The sequence below is a fragment of the Coturnix japonica genome, unplaced genomic scaffold (genome assembly GCF_054131305.1).
Source record: "Coturnix japonica strain WE unplaced genomic scaffold, WE-NBRP24 Scf090, whole genome shotgun sequence".
NCBI classification, from domain to species: Eukaryota; Metazoa; Chordata; class Aves; order Galliformes; family Phasianidae; genus Coturnix; species Coturnix japonica.
The window spans coordinates 123,601-148,100 of record NW_028188993.1 but is presented as its reverse complement, the minus strand read 5'-3'; the positions used below and the strand labels follow the sequence as shown (position 1 = coordinate 148,100).

General features: G+C 42.7%; 1 protein-coding gene across 1 annotated transcript; it reads right to left on the bottom strand.

Moving 5' to 3' along the window:
- Nucleotides 1–1,101: 1,101 nt before the first annotated feature.
- Nucleotides 1,102–9,998, bottom strand: LOC146751434 (uncharacterized). The gene is made up of 6 exons (XM_085534656.1): nt 9,933–9,998; nt 9,278–9,881; nt 8,457–8,494; nt 8,141–8,293; nt 3,212–3,280; nt 1,102–3,109 (listed from the first exon to the last, which is right to left on the bottom strand). The coding sequence occupies exons 1-6, from the start codon at nt 9,996–9,998 to the stop codon at nt 2,858–2,860; spliced, it is 1,182 nt and encodes a 393-aa protein (XP_085390782.1). The 3' UTR covers nt 1,102–2,857.
- Between the last annotated feature and the right edge of the window lie 14,502 nt (nt 9,999–24,500).

The following is a 24,500-nucleotide window of genomic DNA, read 5'->3' as shown; positions in this document are numbered from 1 at the left end:
CAAAGTATTTCTCAATATTCCATTTTGTCTGTCAGGGTACTGAGAAAGATGGAACACACCTTTGAACACTGCTTTGATTCAGCCCGTTTCTTCTTTTACATCCATGACAATTATTCAGATATCTTCCATACCCCTTTATATTTGCTAATAAACATGTATGTACTACCAGACACTGCCCCCTGTAGTTAACTCAGACAAATGGCAACAGCTGCCCAATAGTATAAGAATGTGAGCACTTAAGACAAAGGTCTATTATAAGGCATTTTTTAGGCCTAATTTTGAGCCTAATTTCTAATAACATTTGAGCATGTACAATGTCACGGTTATACCAGAAATTTCATACCTGACAGTTGGTCTGACTTTATTCAATTCTTCCCTTGAAACCAAATCCGTTTTATTGACGATTACAAGATCAGCTAATGCAACCTGCCTATGCATTTGGAAAAAGAAAAAAGGAACACCTTGAACAAGCAGTTTTTTGTAAAGCAGAAGCAGTATGTCTTTCATAGCACTGTAAAATTACTATATTGTTAGTACAGGAAGGCAAACATTAACCAAACCATCAGCCAACTAAAACATCATGGAATGTCTACAGTATTAGCTTCTTGAGGTTACTTGTGGCTTGTGCATTTCAGTAGACAAAAGTAGCAGCAGACAGTGACATGAAAGACAAGCCATGGCCACTGAAATGTTTACAAGCACAGCATGCTGAGGTTTTTTCACTGCTAGTAAAAATGTATAGCTAATGGTGAGGAGACTATTCTGAAAACTGTTTTTGTAGCTGAAAGTTGAGCTTCTTTCAACCTGTTATTTGTACTCTATCTGTTGTTGTTTCCATGGAAAAAAAGAGGAGGCATTATTTTCAGATCAACCCACTTATTAGAAAATTCATATCTAAGCAGAATGATCAAATGAAGTACAGAGTAAGTTTTGTTTTCTACCTTTGTTTAAAAGCAAGGGAGGGGAAAACCTTAGAAAAGAAAAAGAATCAATTTTGAATGATCTTCCGCACAGTGCAGTCACTGACTATGATTAAAAAAGTGGTTTTGATATCCATACCGAGATGCTTCATTGACAAGGCCTTCTCGCTTCTCCTGTCTCAAGTGCTAGACAATAATTAAAACAACTGGATTAAGCATGTTTAAAAAATGCTCAAATTAATTTGCATTTAAACTATGCCAAAATCATTTTACACAATGTATGATTTTCATTCATACCGCTTAAGTGACTACATTGTAAGGAACTATTTTTATGGCCAACTATCAATGAAAAAGCTAGAAATGAAAAACTATTTCTGCACTTACCAATCCTCACTGTTCTGTAGGTCTGTTCTTTCAGTACACTTTACATAGATGCCTCTGTTACCTGACATTTTATTCTACTTCCAGGCAACTACATCAGCTGTCAATCCGATCCAGTATGTAGTAGTCTGCCTCACTCTCTCACCCTGGGAATGAACCTATTGGTTCTTTTTTCATCTTCTTTCCATTCTATTGCAGTCTCTTCCAGATCATACAGCTCATGGACACCTTGGACTATCTCTTGATGAGATTTGCCTTGAAAAGATACCAGTCCCCTACCAGAAAAATAACTGTTAGAGTATATAAACAAACCTTTAAAAACAAAATACTTACGGAGAAAAAAAGAAAAACAAAACAACTTTACAAGTACACAGAGCAGGGAAAAACCTCTGACAAATATGCAGAGGTTGATCAAAATAACAATGCAACAGAGTCATCTCTTGTAACAACCATTCTTACAATTAAGAATTATACTTTGCTATACTCTGCCTTCAGCTTCTCATTTGGACCGTTACCTGGAATATTTGTGCAAATTTCAATGTCATCTCCTACCATGCCACTTTGATTGTATGTATGATATATGTCTCTATGAAAGCCTCATCACCTGTCCAAGGTGATGTAAAATAGGCAAAAATGCTGAGTCTGTTCCCACTGAGTTCTCATGCTTAACACTTACACTGTCTTGAAACAGAATCTCTCAATAGCAGAGAAAGAACAAATATCTGTGTGGTGAAATGACTAGCAATGGAATTAACAATGGAATACCTTCAAAACTAAGTCCATTAACTCACATGCCAAACGTTGCACTAAAAGAGTTTTCATCACTTGAAAACTGTCTAAAATAGAATGTAAATATTACTCGGATCCCAAAGCTCAGTACAACAGAAGCATACTTCTAATCAGCAGTACAGCTAATGAGCACAACAGACAGCTCGAAGTGCATCAGCACTGCCGGCTTTATGCTGCTGTTGTTCTACTTGTCAAGAAATAAACCTTTCTTCCAGTGAAGTAGAAATAATTACCTTGCTGCCTGTGACACACATATGTTCTCAGGAAACAAATCACAGCACATTTGATTGTTTTCCTTAGACCTTGTCTAATCATACAATCGACTTTTTTATCATTTACTTAGCTTTGTGGTTTAAGGAAAATGAAAGTATATCCTCAAGCATCACCAACGTTCACCTCAGAACTATGCAATGAATCGTACACGGGGATGAATACACTTATGTGTAAATCACATCTTTAAAACTGCAGCCTGATGTAATCAAAAAATTTTAGGGGGACCATAGCTAGCACTGTGCTGCATTGTTACACTCAGTTAAACTTCTGTTTATTATGCCAATAACTGTAATCATGGACAGAAACCTGTAACTACATCCCTAGATAAGGAGCCATCTAGGTGAAATGGATGAGACCTTTCAGAGCAAAGGAGGGGAAAACAACATCACCTCCTTTCACTTATGTCCTGATCATTCATCCTGTCCCACTCATGTTTGGGACTGCAAGTCTCCCCTTTCACTACACAGCAAGTAGTACTGTGGTTTGCTTCTCTGTCAGCTACCTTGAGTGGTCTCATTGGCTGGCAGGTATTTAAGTGTCTCTACATGGATCAATGACAAACTGATGTTCTCTCTTTTGTCTGCTCTTTGACCTGTATGTGGCTGACAATACACTGCAGTTTCTTTCCATTTAAAAAGAGGGAAAGCACAAAACAAAGAGGTTGGAAGTTTCAGGCAAACCTTCAGTCTTATGACATCCATGGTACATCCAGTCCTATCTTTCACATTCTTTTCCCACACAAGATTCTACAAAGAGGAAAAATGTTTTCACAAACAGAACAGCGTAAGATGATTTTCTACAAAAGGACACAATGATTTCGCACTTGACTGCGATGTATTCATATTTACCTGTATAAAGAGATTAACGTTTTCTTCCTTAATATTTCCTAGGACTTCAAGTGTTACTGTCACTATGTCCTGTAAATGGAAAGACACACAAGACAGACAAGATAGATGCTTAAAAGCAGCATTTAGCACAGAACTGCTTATACTCTAAAGGAGTGACAGGCCAGACCCTTTCCCCTTCAATTATTTATTAAAAATCAAAACCACAAAACAGACAAAATACTGTATTTTCTCTCTAAATAAAACACAATCAGGAAGATAAAAATGCAATTTAAACTGTAATATGCAAGGATTGTTTTATTGCACAGAGCAAGAGAGAAGATTCTACCCTGACATAAATAAAAGCTGGGTTACATATCTGGAAAAACAAAGCATTTCACATTCCTAACCTTCTAGCACACATGCGATTGTAGGTATTATATCAAATTTATAGGAAAACCTAATTCACTGTTACAGGTTGATCTGTTGATTTTCTGTGTAAAAACGAAGGGAAGCACTCACAGAATGTGTCTCTCTAACACCTTAATTAATGCAAAGTTGTGAACAGCAACTCCCCAATATCTACAAACACTGACATCATTTCGACCTACGGGATAAATATCAGGTGTAAGTATAGGGCTCAATTCTCAAATCTCAATTGCTCAATAAGGACAAATATTGAAAGAATAGTATTACTTGTCTGTTGTAGTAATGCTCTCCATGTACAAGAACACTGTTTCCAACAATAGAACTCTTAAACCATATTTGAAAGCAGAACTCAGAATATACATTTACTATCTATCTGTATCAAAGTACATGGCATTTAGTGTAATATTCCAGAGATCTTAAACATACTATTCTCTACCTGAAACCTTCTGAAAAAATAAGATGATTAGTATGCCATGGTTGCAGTTATCCTGAACTATCTTCTAACAGCGAGACTGAAGCAGTGCTTGTTGTAATTACCTTGTCGAGATGTGCATCTGTTGTCTTCATACTCTCCAATTTTTTCTGCAAGCTGTAAACAAGCAGATGTTGCATTTGCACTGGATGGATGCAGTGTCATTATCTCAAACAAGATCTACACAAACTCTTCAGTACTGCAGACCAAAACTAAAGTGCTGTTATCAAAGTAATTTTCAACTGTTAATTCAGCTTTAATCTCAGAATAGTTATGTTTAATTATGTTTGTTTGATCTTTCAAATGATCTGTGATAGGAAGTCTGCCACAGATTAACTGCTGGAATTCCACTGTCAATTCTCTAATTTGACTATAGTAATGTACAGAACAATTACGGATTTCCTTTCTAGATTAGGAAAAAAATTCTGACCTATGAGTGATAAAGCAAGGAGTGACCTATTGGATGGTCATTTCTGGTTGGATTCAAGCTGTCCTTGGGCCAAGAGAGTCTGTTATGATTAGAAACGCTTTGTTCTAACTCAGCTGTCAGTGTCTTACAAGAAAGACTTAGGAGACCCATTTTCACAACAAGGCTAGTAGTACGACCTACTAACTTTTAACCATCATAGAGTAAGTCGCCATGGACTTCTATCTACATTTTACACTCTTACATCTTTATAAAACAAAAAAGTAACTTCTGACATCTGTGGGATGATTTGTTGGGCATCACTTTTTGAAACTATGTTAGGAAGTAAAAAAGGAACAAAGCCATTGCTTCTAAGAGTAAAATGTGCAGTATAAAATGAAGTGAAATACTATACACCACTTTCTACTTAACTCATTCCCAAAGCTAATTCCCACTGCACACTGTGCAGTGCTTCCTAATTTAAAGCTGAGCCTCTTAGTCATAAAAGAACCAGAGGACATAACGGATCCAGGAACACGCTGAACAACATTTCCAAGGCTTAGGTTGTTGTGGAACTCAGAGTTTCCTGTGAAAACTAAGGTCTCCAGTTCATCACAATGTAAAGCAAGAAAAAAATTAAATCCTCTGAGTTTTAAGAGAACCAGAAAAAAGCACTGAGATCTTATTGATTACTAGTAGTACTAATGGACAACTTAAAGCCTCAACAAGGGAAACGGGGGGAAAACGCCAAACAATCATGGGTGCTTTGGCTCTCATTTCATTTTACAAACCCTACAATCTTTTGCTGCATGTATCTCAAGTGGAAAAACATCCTCTTTCTAGTACTTCTTACTCTTACTGAGAATTGTAAACAAGTGTCTGAACTAGAACATGGAACAGAAATTCAGATGCAGACTCTGCCTAAATGTAAATGTACCTACTTCATGCGTGTATCTATGCAATGAGCATTACTTTTAATAAAAGTGAAATTATTGCCATACCTGATTCCAGATAGACTGTCTAAAGCATGCAGGTCCAGCACATTGGAAAGATCAACTCTGCACAGATAGGGAGAGAAAGAAAGCTTTGTATTTTCATTGCATGTAAGAATTATGTGTACTGAAGCTTCGATTACTCATTTTTAAACATATAAATAATTGTTCATGTTTGTTGTTTTTTTTTTCCTGATCTCTTATTCCAATGCAAAGCACCAGAAGCTAGCCCTATTTTCAGATGTCAGCAGTCAGTGCTATCTACCGTGGAGTAAAGCAGCTTTCAGCTGTACAGTAATATGGGAGCATAAAAAGAGAATTTTAGTGAATACAGTTAAAGAATAAATTAATACTAAACAAACAAACAAACAAACAAAAACCACACAACAATCTGTTTTCTGAAAGATGTGATTTGTATTGGATGCCTAAGTGTTATCTAATTCTCTGATGGGAACAATCGTTCTGTACCTCTTTGAACACAAGCACACATTAAAACACAGTACAGGTAGGTATGCATGTGCACAGCCAACAGATCATAATGAAAGCTTGGTAAAAATAATGTCAGTGGGACAGGATTTGGTACTTGTTGGAATACAGGTTAATCTAATACCTCGACCTTTGTGTCTCCAAAATTTCGACAAGTCCATTTATTGACCTAAAACAAAGAGAAAAAAGCAAAATGAGGTGCAAACGCAACTGTAATATATCCATTGAACAATTTAACAATGTAGAGCAATACAAGAAACATAACGACATCTCTCACACTGTTACTAAATGTTTTACAGTCCAAGAGGCATCAAGAAAAAGTTTGCTTTTGTGACATTTTATAGCCGAACCAAGGTCAAAATTCACAACTTCTGACAATAAAATATTACTACTGAACACAGCATTTTTCTTCTCCCAGTACAAACTGCAAGGTTAAGAATTCTCAAGAGTCTGAACCACAAATAACGTTGCAAAGTATTTCTCAATATTCCATTTTGTCTGTCAGGGTACTGAGAAAGATGGAACACACCTTTGAACACTGCTTTGATTCAGCCCGTTTGTTCTTTTACATCCATGACAATTATTCAGATATCTTCCATACCCCTTTATATTTGCTAATAAACATGTATGTACTACCAGACACTGCCCCCTGTAGTTAACTCAGACAAATGGCAACAGCTGCCCAATAGTATAAGAATGTGAGCACTTAAGACAAAGGTCTATTATAAGGCATTTTTTAGGCCTAATTTTGAGCCTAATTTCTAATAACATTTGAGCATGTACAATGTCACGGTTATACCAGAAATTTCATACCTGACAGTTGGTCTGACTTTATTAAATTCTTCCCTTGAAACCAAATCCGTTTTATTGACGATTACAAGATCAGCTAATGCAACCTGCCTATGCATTTGGAAAAAGAAAAAAGGAACACCTTGAACAAGCAGTTTTTTGTAAAGCAGAAGCAGTATGTCTCTCATAGCACTGTAAAATTACTATATTGTTAGTACAGGAAGGCAAACATTAACCAAACCATCAGCCAACTAAAACATCATGGAATGTCTACAGTATTAGCTTCTTGAGGTTACTTGTGGCTTGTGCATTTCAGTAGACAAAAGTAGCAGCAGACAGTGACATGAAAGACAAGCCATGGCCACTGAAATGTTTACAAGCACAGCATGCTGAGGTTTTTTCACTGCTAGTAAAAATGTATAGCTAATGGTGAGGAGACTATTCTGAAAACTGTTTTTGTAGCTGAAAGTTGAGCTTCTTTCAACCTGTTATTTGTACTCTATCTGTTGTTGTTTCCATGGAAAAAAAGAGGAGGCATTATTTTCAGATCAACCTACTTGTTAGAAAATTCATATCTAAGCAGAATGATCAAATGAAGTACAGAGTAATTTTTGCTTTCAACCTTTGTTTAAAAGCAAGGGAGGGGAAAACCTTAGAAAAGAAAAAGAATCAATTTTGAATGATCTTCCGCACAGCGCAGTCACTGACTATGATTAAAAAAGTGGTTTTGATATCCATACCGAGATGCTTCGTTGACAAGGCCTTCTGGCTTCTCCTCTGTCAAGTGCTAGACAATAATTAAAACAACTGGATTGAGCATGTTTAAAAAACGCTCAAATTAATTTGCATTTAAACTATGCCAAAATCATTTTACACAATGTATGATTTTCATTCATACTGCTTAAGTTACTACGTTGTAAGAAACTGTTTTTATGGCCAACTATCAATGAAAAAGCTAGAAATGAAAAACTATTTCTGCACTTACCAATCCTCACTGTTCTGTAGGTCTGTTCTTTCAGTACACTTTACTTAGATGCCTCTGTTACCTGACATTTTATTCTACTTCCAGGTAACTAAATCATCTGTTAATCCGATACAGTATGTAGTAGTCCAACCCTCTAACCTCTCCTCCCCGTAGCTGCCATTAGTCATTAAATTACCTGACTTACAACATTTAATTAAGTCACTTGTTACCACACTGGTGTCAGAGATATGTTCTTACTCCTCCTGCTGCTAGTAATACGGATCAATGACAGTCTCTAAGACAAAGTTCTCCCACAAATTCCATAGCAATGCAAAAATCTATTTGAAATACAACCAAGATTCTTGAGCGAAATGATAAAACCTAGAACTTAACTATTGTCGTGAACCTGCTTTACCAGGATTGGACTTGATGATCCCCAGTTGTCCATTCCAACCCCCACAGTTCTGAGATTCCATGAATCACACGTCAAGTAACCTGACAACTCTTTGCAGAGATGCTGCTGCCTTGGTAAGAAGCTGAAAATTGCATGCTTATCAGTTCTTTGTTCCTGTTCAAAACACAGTACTAGTGAGCCACAATAAACAAAATATATCCTTATTTGTTGTAAGAATTAAAGCAATTGTAAAAAAAATTAACAAAAATGAACATCATTGCAACAGCTGTTCTGGGTAGCAGTTTATCTAAAACATGTGGGAAATCCAGTATCTTACCTGCAATCCATGCTTTGCATAAACAACAGATACAATACCTAAAGGGAGAACATTAAAATGGAGTAAAACCATTAGCTGCTTTAAGCACTCCTTTCCACACAACTATCATCACATTTGAAATCGTTTATAGTATTTTCAGAACTCCCAGCATATCGCAACACAGCACTTGTCACCTGATTAGTTTGCCTTATTAACTCATACCTGTAGCTAAAAAAAGTCCACCAAACCAGGCTTGAGAAATTCTTATTTTTTGCTTGTTTTAGTGAATTGAAAAAGCTCTTCCAGTACAGAAGCAACAAAACAAGTAACTGGACCTCTGACAAGAAATCTGAGGATATGAAAACCAAGATTATGTCTCTAAATAACAGTCATTAAATTACCTGACTTGTAACCTTAAGTCACTTCTTACCACACTGGTGTCAGAGATATGTTCTTACTCCTCCTGCTGCTAGTAATACAGATCAATGACAGTCTCTAAGACAAAGTTCTCCCACAAATTCCATAGCAATGCAAAAATTTATTTGAAATACAACCAAGATTCTTGAGTGAAATGATAGAACCTAGAACAAAACTATTGTCGTGAACCTGCTTTAGCAGGACTGGACTTGATGATCCCCAGTTGTCCATTCCAACCCCCACAGTTCTGAGATTCCATGAATCTCAGAATATCAAGTCACATACGACTCTGAGACAGGCACCTCCTTTCTAAATAAAACTCTTAAAGGTTAAAAGGAACATTGGTGCTGATATATGTGAACCATGAACAGGGCTCAGCTGCTTTATCTCCAGGCATTTTCTGGCCATGTGCATGGAGAGCTTACCCCGTTGGCCGCGGCCATCTGGACGACGATCTCGATGGCCGTCTTGCTCAAGTAGCGGCCGTCGCTGCCCACCACCATGGTGCAGCCCTGGCGGTCGCGGAGATCGACGGAGGAGAGCAGGCTCTGCACGAAGCTGGGCAGGTAGTTGCGCTGGCTCTCCAAGAGCCCCGTGGGGCGCCGCAGCCCCCCGCCGCCCGTCGGCCGCTGGTCCTCGTAGGGCGTCGTCTGCACCGTCAGCACCGGGATGGGGTTCCTCTCCATAGCGATGCCCGGTGCCGCCCGCCCGGCCGCGGCTCCACTGCGGAGCGGCGGCCTCACACAGGCTCCCGGTCGGAGCCAACGGCGGGGCGAAGAGAGGCGGTTCCGTCCGCCTCAGCGGCGCGGGCTCGGGCTCCCTGACGGCCGGCCCCCGCGGGACGGAGGCGGGTCGGCTCGCCCCTCGGAGGCCCGGGGGGCGGTGGGACAGCGGCGCAGCGGGGGTGCCTGGGAGGGCGCGGGGTCGCGCCGCCCCTTCCCCGTTCGGCGGAGCCCCGCCGGCGACTTCCCAGAGCCGTGCCGTCTGCAGGATGCCCACTGCTCCCAAGGCTGATCCCAGGGAGCCCTCCTGCTGGAGGGGACACCTCCCTCTAGACCAGCTTGCTCAAAGCCTGCTCACGCTTCTTTTCATGCAGTCTAGGCTACTGTTGGCCTTCTGGGCTGCAAGCACGCATTGACAGCTCATATTGAATCTTACCTCAACCCACAGCCCTCTCCTCAGGGCTGCTCTCAAGCCATTTCTCTGCCCAACATGTATCTGTGCTCAACGCAGGGGCAGGAAAAAAAGGTTCAGACAAGCTTAAGAGTGATGACTTCAGGGATGCCACATCTGTTTTTCCCAGTGGTTTCTCTTCATCAAAGGTATGTTATGACACAGCCTTCTTTATCTTCCATCACCCTTTCCCAGGAGTGCTGCAGGCCATGTTTCCTGCACACTGGTACTTGGGCACAATGCAGCCTTCCACGTTTAACATTCATAGCTTTCCTTTTTCTTTTTTCTTTTTTCTTTTCCTTTTTTTTTTTTTCTGCTGCCTTTTTGCACTGTCTTATCAGAGCTTGTGTACTCCAACAGCCATCAACAAAACTATCTTTTAATGTGGCAAAGATGAGTTATCAGGTTGGACAGTTCTTCAAAACACATAAATTGCTCCCGGTACCTACAGAGCTAAACAGAGGAGCAGCACAGCACGCGTGGTCTATAACAGAAGTGAGGATTTCATACACCAGCATCCATCTGCAGCATCCCTGGGAATCATATTTTTGAATAGTTTCATTTTTGTTGTATAAGTAAAATTGACGTATCCGCCAACTAACCTGACTTGTCCCAGGACCTCAACTGTCTGGGGGAGAGATACAAACATGGACGCCATGATGTCTTCTCTCAATTTATTGTTGCGTCACACTCCTTATATACCATCCTAAATCCCATGCAGACGCGTACACCCACTAGGCAAAACCCAATGCACGCAAAAGAACCTATACACACACCTACCTAAACCCCCCGCCCACTAACTCTTAACCTACAGGCCCAACTCAGCTATTCTAGAACAGTCCATCTACTCAGAACAATTGTATGCACTCATAAATCCTTACAACAACAACTTAGTACCCCAACATAAAATCCATGCAATTTCTTGGATTTAAATGGGATTGTTTATTTATTCGTTTGTTGAAGCTCTTTATTTTTGTTGAAGCTCTTTATTTATTTATTTTTCTTGTCTTGGAAATGTGTCCAGCTGTACTGAGAAAATGCTGCTTTCACGTTCTTCAAATACTGAAGTGTTCTTTTCACTTAGCTCATTAAATTCACCCTTCCTTCACTGATGGTGGTGGCAGAAAGCACAAGTTTAGCTCCTAATGTACCTTGGATGTCGTCATCCAATGTCGCAGTGGTGTCAGTAAAATCCTTCAACAAAAAGCTGAAGACAAAATTCTCTTAAAGAAAAAAACATTTGGAAAGGAAGAGAAAAATATCACCATGAATGTAAAAAGTTCCATCACTGAAAGTACTCAGGCTTTTCCTTCCTTGCCTTTACTACTGCGAAGAAGCATAAAGTCAAGATCAGCTTAGGAATTTCTGAGGAGAAAAGAACGTTATTGCAGAACAAAGCATGTAGAGGCAATAAAATAAATGCTATCACTAGACGGTAGCAAATACTAATTTATTGTATTCTGATAACAGAATATTTGACCATTAAAAAACAAACAAACAAACAAACAAAACCAAACAGTGAAATCCTGTGAGAAGGGAACAAGTGGGATAACTGCCTGACTGGACTAAAACTGTTCTCTCTGGAGACAATAACAGAATTTCTCGTTGAGGATAATTCACTTAGTAGGCTCCAAATTCTAATTTCCTGGTCAAGTACCTGGCTTGTCTAATAGTTTGAATGTTTGTCTTCTAAGGTGCTAAGCTTTCACAGAATTATAGAATCACAGAAACCTCAGAGTTGGAAGGGACCTCTGATGGCCATCTGGTCTGACTCTCCCACAACGAACAGGAAAATTCAGGGCTTATTCCACGGAACTGGAGTATGAACCTTTCAATGATCCATACTGCACATGATGTTATGATGTGGAATATTGATAGCGGCATTACAAAACCATGACACAAGGGGCGCATTGCCAGGTGTTTTTTGGCAGGGCTGTGTGGAGAGTGTTTATGCAGATACGTGCTGCCGAAGCCTGGAGGGCTGCAACGGTACCGACGTGAGTAAATATGGACAGGCAAGCAGCATATGATTTATTTTCCGCTTTTCTAGGCGGAGACAGTTTAAAGGTATAGACTTAGTAAAGGATCTCCCTGCTTTATTGAGCCACGCGGTCTCATATGGCTTTTTTGCAAATCCCCACTCAGTGCACACCTTAGAGGAGTGGCGGCGGTATGGGGATAAACTGTGGCAGTTAGTTTTAGACGATGATAAGCCAGCAAAAAAGAGAAGTAAGTTGTGGAAAGCAGTGCATAACGAGTTGTTGATGAGTCAGGCGGAAAAAAGGGCAGCTCGGGAAGCTCAAGCTGCGCAAAAACAGAATCAAGATGATGGGCTGCCATGGGGCACTAGTGTCCCGAACCCCCCTGTTTTTTCCTCCGTTACCTTGCCGGCTGCAGCCTCAGCGCCCTCTGCACCCCCTCGCGAAATGCAGGCTGACCTAGGAACGGAGCCCACGGAGGTCTCCTCTAGCCCTCCCCCTCCGCCGTCCGGAGCTCCGCCGTCCGGAGCTGCCTCGGCGCCGCTCCATGTCTCGGCACCGCCTGTGCCGCAGCCGCAGCCGTCCGGCTGCTCTGAGCTCCCGGTGGCTCCGGAGCCGTCAATTCTGCGCGGGTCGGGTCCGATCTCTGGGGCTGGGTCTGATCTTGCGGGGACTGTCGCAAGGGAAAGACGCGAGTTGTGGTCTATGCTGGCAAGGCACGGGATGGAGGATGGCGATAATGAGTTAGTACAGACAGCAACTGAGAATCTTGCATTCCCTGTTGTTTACACTCCCTTGCCGCAGGGAGGAGTCCAGGCTGAGATTCAATCTCTGGACTGGAAGATGTTATCACAGTTGCGGGCTACAGTAGGGACATATGGGGTGACTAGGGAACCGGCCAGGCAAATGATAGATGATCTTTTTAGTGCGCATATCCTTCTCCCAGCAGATATTAGAAGCATAACGAAATTGATCTCTACCCCTCATCAGTTAATATTGTTTAATGCTCATTGGCATCAGCAGGCTGTGGCGTCCGCAGCAGTACAGAGAGGACCAGGAGACCCCTTAGCAGGTGTAACAATGGAACAGTTGTTGGGTCTTGGGGCATGGACTCGAATAGAGGCTCAGGCGATTTCTGATCCTGAAGTTTTGCGAGAAACTAGGAATATAGCCAGGAAAGCTATGGATAGTATAAAAGCTGCGGGGGGAACGCCCATTTACATGGGAATAAGACAGGGGCGTGAGGAGCCGCTAGGTAATTTCATAGATAAGGTTGTGGATGCCATCAAGAAGGCTAGTGTTCCAGAATATATGCAAGGGGCATTGATTAAACAACGTGTGCTCCAAAATGGCAATTCCTCAACCCGATCTCTGGTTAATACATTGCCCGGAGATTGGTCAATCCCCGAGTTGCTAGAAAAGGCTGCTTCGGTTCCAACTGGAACCCAGGCATTCTTAGGAGTGCTTTACAGAAAATTAGTGACGGGTTGCAAGAGCAGGCAAAGGCATTTCAGGAGCAATCTAGATCCTCGCATACTCGGGTTTTAGCAGCCCTTGCACCCCTCCAAGCTGCAGTCGCTACAAGCCCACGCTCGCAGAACAGCTCCCGCGTGAAATGTTTCCGTTGTGAAAAAACTGGCCACATCCGTCACGAGTGCCAAGCCACTGGGATTTGGTGCAGCAAGTGTCAATCCAACACCCACAACGCTGCTGTATGCTAGAGGGAGTCGGGAAACGTGAGAAGCAGCGCGAGAAAGAACAGCGGCCGCGCTCCGACACAAGCAGCCGTTCCCAGCCAGCGGCCGCCTGCCGCCCCCCCCCCCGCCTCGTCGTGCGCGTGTAACGTGGTTAAAGACACGGATGGACTGAAACCAGGGGATCGTTGTGACCCAGGTCCAGAAGATCCAGAAAGCGAATGCAGGAGGAATGCATTTCCTCCTGATAAATGACAAATTTCCCTACAGCATCCTGTGATGTCTTAGAGCCGTGCAGAAAAGAAACAATATTAAGGGGTGATGCTGACACGTTGCAAACCTTTCCTAATCAGGTCCCCCGTTGGGAATCCCTGCCTTACGAGGCAGTGAAGGAGCTAAGGGAGTCAGTGAGAACATTCGGACTTCAGTCAGCCTTTCCATACAATCTTTTGGTTACAAACAGTGACAGTTATGCTATGACCCCTCACGATTGGAAAACTGTGTTAAGAATGATCCTCTCTCCTATGCAATACACCGTGTTGATGACTGAATATCAGCTACATAATTTGACTGATAGCTCTTTGCCTCAGACTGGGACAAATCCCTGTGACACAGCACCTCTTCAACTGTGTCAGACAAATGTCACTCACATTCCTGAATTTGGCCGTCTAAAATATGCACATGTAACAATAGATATTCATTCTTCTTACGTATTTGCCACAGCACATACAGGTGAACACAGTCATGACACCCGTAAACACTGGTTATCTGCTTATACTGCTATGGGAATCCCACATACTACAAAAACAGAGAATAGGCCTGCATATACCTCTAAGGCCACTCAAACTTTCCTCCAAAAAGGGTGTTTTAGACATACTACAGCCATTGCTCATTCTCCCACTGAACAAGCTATCACTGATCACATTTATCAAACATTGAAATCCATTCTTATTATTAAACAAAAAGGGGGAATATGGGAGACACACTACAAGAAATATTATGCAAGGTTTTGCTTGTTTAGTTTGTGCTGAATTTTTTGAATCGTGTTCATAGAGATACAGCTATGTGGATCGTCATTTTGAGGCTTCCCCAGTGCTAAAGGAACAGCCTATGGTTAATGTTTGGAATATGGCCACAGGACTTTGGGACTGTCCCCTACCATCGACAACTTGGGGTCGTGAATATGCTCTTATTTCCACAGGGACTGGCCCTACGTGGGTTCCAGCATGATACGTTTGGTCTCATCTGAAGGCAGAAAATAGCATCCAGCCTTTATAGTAATTGTAATTGTGTGTTTCTTACTTAGTGGTATTGCTTTGTAACTTGCTGTGTTATAGATAATATTACTAATAGTTTGACATAGTGTGTGATTTTCTGTTTTACCAAAGCAGTCTCAAGATTTAGAGTTGAAGGCATTAGCTAGGATGTTGTGTGCTTCTTCTATTTTAGTAATAGATCAGATGTGTATTAAACAGGATTTGATCTAATCAATGCTAGAATCTACAGGAATAGCTCTTTTAATGTTTTAGTACTGTTTGGTTATGATATTATTAGCCTATTAATTAGCTTTTCTTAATTTGCAAAGACAAAACCTGGAAAGGAATCCCAGACAAAGAGATGACCCTGTATCATAGAACAGATACCTCTTTTACATCCAATTAATTGGGATCTGAAAATATAACCATGCATCATTTGACAAAAGTGCATGCTAATAGAACTGAATTTGATAGTTTATTTTGTTTTCCAAGCAGGTGTTCCACTTGGGCTCTATATCACGCACTGGCCATGCGGATGTGGTGTACAACTGGAAGAAATCCTTCAGACCCTGAATGCAGGAGAGAATCTGTGATGGGTGAGAGAGGAAAGGTGCACCTTGAAGCAGGGGACGCCCTGCTGGCACTATCTGTCTCATCCACCACCAACACAGCTTGCTGTTTCTCAAGGGTCAATAAGTATTAATGCCCCTACTGATACTCTAGTCCATTTGTCCTCTAAAATTGGTTCTATTTGACATGCTACTTCATAAAATTGCACGATCATTAATCAATTATTAGCCCGGATAACTCAGTCGGTAGAGCATGGTTGTGAGCATCTTAAAAGCATTTATTGCACAAATTTTAGTGGTCATTAAAATCAATATATCAGAATATATGAAAATTGAAGACTTTTCCTGATCAGTTACAGATTAACACAATGGGACCCTCACAGATTTATTTTCAGGTTGCAGAAACTTAGGTTGCAGAGCAAACACATTTGTCCTTTACAGCAGGTTTAACAGTAATGTTGTTAAGTTGTATTTGACTTGTCTCTTTTTTCACTTTTAGAGTATTGTTAATCGAGGTCTTGATTGAGTTATAATAGTTATGTTATTAATTTAAGTAGTGTTGTTACTCTATAGGCAGTATCTTGAAATTGTTGTAATACAAGAAGAATTCTACGGAGCAGCAGCCATGGATCGAGATGAGAAGTTCACAGAGCAGCAGCTATGGAGCAGGACAAAACTACATGAGAACTGATTGAACAAATGAACTGAACTGATTGTTAAATATGATTAATCGGTCAGTAAATCAAACCCCTTTTCAGTTTAAAAGAAAACGGGGGAAGTGTGAAGAGCGTTTATGCAGAATGGCTTTGTGAGAAAGGACATGAAGAGATTCCATTAGTGAAATTGTAAAAGAATGAACGTGACTGAAGACAAAGACAGTCTATCCTAGGGCCGATCACGGGCTAGGCAGCTGAGAAGAAATCAGGATGTGAAAAGACAGGGTATGTAGCTAAAGACAGGATATGTAGCTAGAGGCAAGGACGGCCTGAGGGAAAAACAAGATGTGTAGCAAGGTGAAGACATAGCTGTAAAGAAAAAGTATCCACAAGACTAACCACAAAGGTCAGATGAAGTAATGTGTAACCCACCAATCCTGAACTTTACTTTTGCAATATACATGAACTTATTACTGATTGTATAACTGAGATGCTGTAACACCTAGTAAACGAGGCTTGTTGACCATGATAGCATGAGACTTGTCTCCCGCGGTTACTTCCAACAGGGCTGCACTGAATCCTTTCATCCCACAGGTGGTATTGGTATTGGGTTTGCCTCTGCTCAGGTGCAACATCTTGTACTTGGATTTATAGAATCTCATAATGTTACTTGTGCCCATTGCTCAGCACTGTCTAGGTCCCTCAGGATGGCATCCTGTCCCTCTGGAGTGTCAACTGCACCCCACAGCTTGGTGCCATCCACAAGCTTGCTAAGGGTGCACTCAACCCCACTGTCAGTATCATTAATGAACATATTAAAGGTAATCAGCCCCAGCATTGGTGTCCAGTTCTTACAGAGCACTGGAGAATTTACAGGTAATAGCCATGTACTCCTTGTAGCAGCTTTTTTTACCTCATGGAGATGGAGAAAGAGACATCTGACACTCAAACTGAGCTACGAGATCTCCCTCAGATCAGTGGGCAGAGCAGGGATGTACCCTTGTGAGAGTTGCCCATGTCTCATCTTCATTTTCCATAGAGTGAATACAGAAATAACAAGCCGCATTCCCAAAGGTTCTGTACATGTTTCTGTTCTGCTGAGACTCTAACGAAGCCTGGTCTCCAACGGCAGTTCTCCTAGAAGTATGTCTCCCTCTGCATTCCCAATCTTTCAACACATACGATGCTCTAAACTTACCATCTACAAGGTCTACTGCCCAGTACCTGCACAAAAGTTTGACCTTCCATGTGATGTCAGGACTCACACTGTGTGTCCATGTGTTTGTCACACAGCTGTGGTTACGGCCCTCTGGTACTGTGTTACTGTGGAGATCAATGTAATTAGTCTCTCTAAGGGAAATCTCAGCTGAGATTTCCAGTGTACACACAGCATCCTACCAGGAGCTGCTGAGTCATGCAGAAAGCTGCTGAGACACTGCATTATCAAAATGTGCTTGGGGAAGAAGGCTTGTTATCTGCCAGTGGCAGACGAGTGCAGGAACATTAAGATTCTGCATTAAGTTAGTTGGTTATAGGGAAGGGAGAAGAATGATGCTTGAGGGTTATATGCCCACTAGAATTGAAGTTTGGAAAGTGCGCATTCAGAAATAATTTTATTTCCCAGTAATGGCAATATGCAATATCAAGTAAGAAATGAAATTGAAGAATTAATCTTCTTCTTCAAATACAGGATGGCTTCAGTATTAAAATTAACATATACATTTAGCCTCAATCCTACTCGCCCACTCACGTCCACATAAGGAGTGAATGACTGAAACAGTATACTGGGAGAATCCAAATCGTTCTTCAAACGATTCAAAGCACGAACGCGAGGCCAGCCTGTTCAGCCAGCGTTCGCAGAGTGGCCCTGGGGCCGCAAGGAGGGCACGTCGGGGCCGCGGGGAGCACGCAGCCAACTGCGGAGCCGCGGGGAGGGACGTGGGGCAGCGCAGCACAGCGCTGTGTTCTGATCGCAGCCGCCCCGCGGAGCGGCTGAGTGCGGAGCAGCCGGAAGAAGGGCTTCCTGCGGAGTTACCGTCTGTGTTGTGCGCACAGGCGGGTGGTGAGCCGTGAAATCACCGTCCTGACAGGAGGAGCACCACAGAAAATGCACCTGGGCTCAGCCGCTCCGCGCACCCAGAGCGAGAACTGCGCCGTGAAATGAGGGTAAGTCCTCTTGCTCCAAGTGACTCGTGGCTGCGGTATCGCCCCCTACAAAAATAACAAATAAAAATGAAATAGGACCACTTAATTGCAGGACTACAACAAAGGCTTCGCTGATCTTCTTGATGCTTAAGCTCGTTCTTTATGGTTTCCAGACACGCAGCCAGTTTCACTCCTTCCTCTTCAGCCACGCGTCTTCTCCCTTATTTTACCACGAGACGGAGCCAGAAAACAGAGGGCTGGGACCTGGTACCTGCAGGAACCAGGGCTGGGAAGTGCATGGCCTGAGACAAAACAGGTGTTCTCAAGAACGTCTGCTGATGCAAAGGAAAAGGTGCAATTGGGTAGTGCATGTGGGCCAGGTGCCAGGAGTGGGATGAGATGGAATGGGAAGGGACGGGATAGGATGCAATAGTACATTATGGTGCATAGGGAAGCAGAGGTTCTCTCATCTCCTATTTGCCCACACTGTAAAGGCAGGATGGAGTTAGGATTACCCACAGGTAAAGACATAAGGAGCAGACTCCAGCACCATGGGGCCCTGCCAATATGCCAAGGGCCCCAGATCCTTGTTGCATGTTGAGTGAAGTCTAGAAATGACATCCACATTTAGTGGCAGCCTGGAAACACAGCTGTATGAACAGTATCCTTTCCTAGACATATAACTGCTGGTCAGTCCAATTGGTTTGTTTGGGTCAGTTTGGTTGGTTGGTTAGTTTATTTTCCTGTTGGTTTGTTTGCTTTAATGGAACTTGTAAATAGCCAAAATACTGCAGAAGTTGTCTGCAGACAAACAAAATGTGTTTGGTTTTTGTTTTTAACATGCTTATGTTTACTTTATTTAAAAATAATAATAATAATAATTGTGAATTTAGTCAAAAGATATTCTATGATTCCTGAAAGAATGACTATTTTAATTTCAGCGCTTTCACAAAGAAAAAAAACAAAAACAAAAAAACAACCCACAACAGTTTATCAAAAGAGATAGGATTTAATAATTGCTGATAACTGCATTGCTGACCCTGCATTTTTTCACCCATCATGTTTGTAGTATGAACAGTTTGCCCCAGCTTGGCCAAAGGTCATCTTTCTCTGAAAGATATGTTCCATTTCCAAGATGTCAAGGTTCTGCTCACTGAAAACCCACAGACCACAGTGCATAAGATCACTGTGAGCTGTCGGTTGCCACTGTTTGGTCTTCCTGCTGGAGGTTATTCACCCTCTGCTGGGAAACAAAAGAAAGAAGAAGAAACAGAATTCATTCAACCTATGAGGGTGCCTATACAAAAGCCTCTGCTGGAGGGAAATCTGCTTGGTGCATGAGCTCAAAACCTGAGCTCACGGACCTGTTTGTTCGCATCGAGCCTTTCACACCTAACTCCTCTACGATGTCGGAGCACAGCATTTCACTACCTCATCTCTTTCTGTTTGCAAGACCAAGCTTATTTTATGAGTGTCTATTACTTTTCTGCTTGGAGTGTCTTGAAGATGAATTTGTTTACAAATTCCATGTGGGCACAGGAAAACGTGTCAGTACAAAACTGTAATTCTGCATTATGAAAATTCCAGATGTTCTTACATTTGCATAAGGAATGCTATTTATTTTCTTTTCTCCCACTCTCCACCTTTCCCTCTTTGCTCTCTAGCATACAACTACAAATTGCTTTACTGAACAGATTGCAAAAATACACAATAAAAAGTGTATTTCTGATCATTTATCCCCCGGAGAAAATAAAAACATTATTTATTTTATTCTCCTTCTGCTTGTGCCTGTTCAGTATCAGTATAAACTGTGGGATCCATTGAGTACACAAACATTACGAAGTATGAAATGCCAAAGGAGAACACAGGCATTCACATTAGCAGTGATACTAGGCAACATGCCTGACAAATTCTAAGGTCCTACAGCCCACCTGCTTTAGGCTTCCCCCCTCTAGGGGAACCCTCATTGGGTTTGAGGGGTAGGGCTGATCTGTACACATGGCAGGCCTGCCAGCCATTGCATCCACACAGAAAGAAGTGTTTTGGAAAATCCAACTGCCAAGCAGATGTGGTCACTGTCAAATGGTTCAAAAAATGGCACAAAAAGCTTAACAGACAAATATCTAGGTGGAGAGTGAATGTAGTGGCATTCTTCACCAGAAGCAATTTGTAGTGTTATTCTGACACTGTAATGAAAGTAGGATAAAAGGGGAGTTCATGCATGCAAACATGCAATAAATTGTTCAAATAATTACGTTTCCAGATTCGGGAAAGCTGCCATTTAACTCCACACTGTTTTAAAGAAAGGTCTGCTATTACACCCTATCTCCTATTTCTATTTCTATAGCATAAGGGGAAAATAAATAAATAAATAAATAAATAAATTTTTTAAAAAAAGTTTTTCTGAAGGGGCAGGAGAGCCTCTTATTTACTTATATATATTTTTTTTCCTGCTTACTGTGACTGTTACAAGTTCTGCTTCACTCTCCTGAACTTGGAAGTGTCTGTAGCACACATCCAAGGACCTAAGCTTCCCTCATGATAGCATTTGCTGAGACTCAGTTTCAGGCTAAGAGGCAGGGGGGCAGAACCTGGACTGGGAAAAATAGACTTCCCTTGTCTGCTGTTGCTGGAACTAGACATTGTTACCCCAGCTGGCAGTTAATCAGCTCTCTATCCTCAGAAATGCTATTTGCCCAATATAAATGACATAAACCAAGATGATCATCTTAGTTTATTTTTCTAGAGTCCTTAGCATGCTACATTAACCTGACAATGTTTAATCTTGTGTTCATTTCACAATACACTTCATGCACTTCACAGCCGTAATTGGTTTTACACTGACATTACACATTTTGACCTAGCCATGGGAAAAGAATAACTCATAAGATTATTTTTCTAAAAAATGTCCAAGCTCAAACAGTACAGAAGCAGTTCATGCTAGTTCCATGTGCATAATTCTTCTGCCTTTCCTTTCAATGCAAAGATGATGACTGGTCCTTGTTTTAGTCCATTTGCAATTGAACTACTTTTGTTTGATTTCTTATGTCCTGAGGAGTTCTCTCTTATAAAACAGCATTCAAGTATTCTAGTTTAATATCCCCAGTTGTCTGAGTTAAGGAACAAAGTAGACCTTGAGCTTCTGTTTCCGCTACGAATCTTCCAGAGTCCCATAACCGATGGCCATAAAGTCTTTCCTTGTCGTACACACTCAGAGCTAAAGCCAGAGTATTGCTATTTGGCATTATCCAATGAAGTGCAAGAAATTAAATACGTTATGTTTTTATTGCTATAGTACAATACCAAGCAAAGTCAAGTTTTAATACAATTGCAAGTGTTTCATGGAGTATACGTCTCTCCTCTTCAGGCCCAGTAGTTCAGCTGCACTGAAAATATCACTTACTTACTTATCATATGGCAAATGTCATCCTAAGAAGATGTGTTGAGTATTCTTGAGTCTGAAGAATCAGACCTTTCATCATACTCATCTTCTGTGTAAAGAGGTTGCTTAGACACAATAGGACATTCCCCTTAGGAACGAAGGGGGAAGGGGACAAAATAAGGGCTACTGGGGTTGAACGGTGCATTCGAGGGATTGTACCAAACTCTGTGGGCAAAGATTGCAGAGTGCAAAAGGAGGGAGTAGGGCAGGGGGATGCTGGGGATGCCGCTGTTCTAGCGGATCCTGGATCGCTTATGAAGGTGGTGAGACGGACAGCCCGGCTGAAGTGCCTTTATACTAATGCACGGAGCCTGAGTAACAAGCAGGAGGAACTGGAAACTGTGATGCACTCTGAAAATTATGACATTGTTGCTATCACAGAAACATGGTGGGATGACTCCCACAATTGGGATACTACCATCGATGGCTATAGGCTCTTTAGGAGAGATAGGCGAGGTAGGAAGGGTGGGGGAGTCGCCCTTTATGTCAGAGACTGGATAAACTGTGAGGAGCTCCCCATGAGAAACAGTCAAGAACAGGTTGAGAGCCTGTGGGTTAGGATTAGAGATGGGACTAATAAAGGTCAGCTGGTATTAGGGGTATACTACAGGCCACCTGATCAAGGGGAGGCTGCTGATGAGGCTTTCTTGCTCCAGATGCGTGAGGCGTCTGGCTCACGGGCTCTTGTCCTGGTGGGGGACTTCAACCATCCTGACATCTGTTGGGAAAACCACACGGCGAGCTGCAAGAGCTCCAGAAGGCTCTTGGAATCCATTGATGATAGCTTTCTGGTTCAGGTATTGGACAGACCGACCAGAGGTCAAGCGTTGCTGGACCTGCTGCTCACCAATGCTGAGGAGATCATCAAAGGCGTCAAGGTTGGAGGCTGCCTGGGCTCCAGCGATCATGCCCTGGTTGAGTTTGTGATCTCAAGCGATGTGGGCCTGGCAAAGAGCAGGACCAGGATGCTCAACTTTAGAAGAGCAGACTTCAAGCTACTCAATGGAATGCTGGCCAAGATCCCCTGGTGCGCTGCCCTCAAAGATAAGGACGTTGAGGAGAGCTGGCTACTGTTCAAGGATGCCCTCCTGGCAGCACAAGAGGTCTCCATTCCCCTGATTAAGAAAGTGGGCAGGAGAGGTAGAAAACCGGCATGGCTCAGCAAGGACCTGCTAAGAGAACTGAGGGTGAAGAAAGGGGTGTACAAGCTCTGGAAACAAGGCTGTGTCACCCGGGAAGAATACAGGGATGCCGTCCGAACTTGCAGATGTGGGATCAGGAAAGCCAAGGCACAGGCAGAACTGAACTTGGCGAGGGATGTGAAAAACAATAAGAAAACCTTCTACAGGTACATTGGCCAGAAGAGACAGGCCAAAATGGGCGTACCTACTCTGGTAAATTCAAAAGGAGAAATGGCTTCAACAGATGAAGAGAAAGCTGAGGTGCTGAATGAGTTCTTCACCTCGGTCTTCACTGGTGGCCAGGATTCTAGTCTTTTTCACGTCCCTAAGTCTTGCACCCCCATCCCTCCATGTGGGGACCAAGGAGGTAAATCCCTCCCCACTGTAAGGGTAGAGCAAGTCCGAGAGTGCCTCCTTAGACTGAATGAGTATAAGTCTATGGGGCCAGATGGCGTGCATCCCAGGGTCCTGAAGGAGCTGGCTGAGGTGGTTGCTGAGCCGCTCTCCATCATATTTGAGAAGTCGTGGCTGTCAGGTGAGGTCCCGGATGATTGGAGGAAGGGTCACGTCACTCCCATTTACAAGAAGGGGAGCAGGGGCGACCCGGGTAACTACAGGCCGGTGAGTCTCACCTCTGTGCCTGGGAAGATTATGGAACAGATCCTCCTGGACAACATGCTTGATCACATAAAGAACAAGCATGTGATCCGAGACAGCCAGCACGGCTTCACCAGGGGAAGGTCATGCTTAACTAATCTTGTGGCCTTCTATGATGGAGTGACGGCGTTGGTGGATGAAGGGAAGGCGACCGATGTCATTTACCTGGACCTGAGCAAGGCCTTTGACATGGTCCCCCACCACATCCTTATCTCCAAATTGGAGGGAGGTGGATTTGATGGGTGGACAACTAGATGGATAAGCAATTGGTTGAAAGGCCGCAGACAGAGGGTGGTGGTCAATGGCTCTATGTCCAGGTGGAGGCCGGTAACGAGCGGCGTCCCTCAAGGGTCTGTCTTGGGACCGGTGCTCTTTAACATCTTTATTAATGACATCGATGAGGGAATGGAGTGCACCCTCAGCAAGTTTGCTGATGACACCAAGCTGAGTGGTGCAGTTGATACGGTGGAGGGAACAGATGCCATTCAGAGGGACCTTGACAGGCTGGAAAGCTGGGCTCGGGTGAACCTAATGAGGTTCAACATGGCAAAGTGCAAGGTTTTGCACTTGGGCCGGAAGAACCCCAGGCACCTGTACAGGCTGGGAGGAGTTGTCCTTGAGAGCAGCTCGGCTGAAAAAGACCTAGGGGTCCTGATAGATGAGAAACTTAACATGAGCCAGCAGTGCGCTCTGGCAGCCCAGAAAGCAAATGGGATCCTGGGCTCCATCAGGAGAGGGGTGGTCAGCAGGGATAGGGAGGTGATCGTCCCTCTCTACTCTGCTCTTGTGAGGCCCCATCTGGAGTACTGTGTCCAGGTGTGGAGCCCTCAGTACAAAAAAGATATGGAGATTTTGGAAAGGGTCCAGAGGAGGGCCACAAAGATGATCAGGGGGCT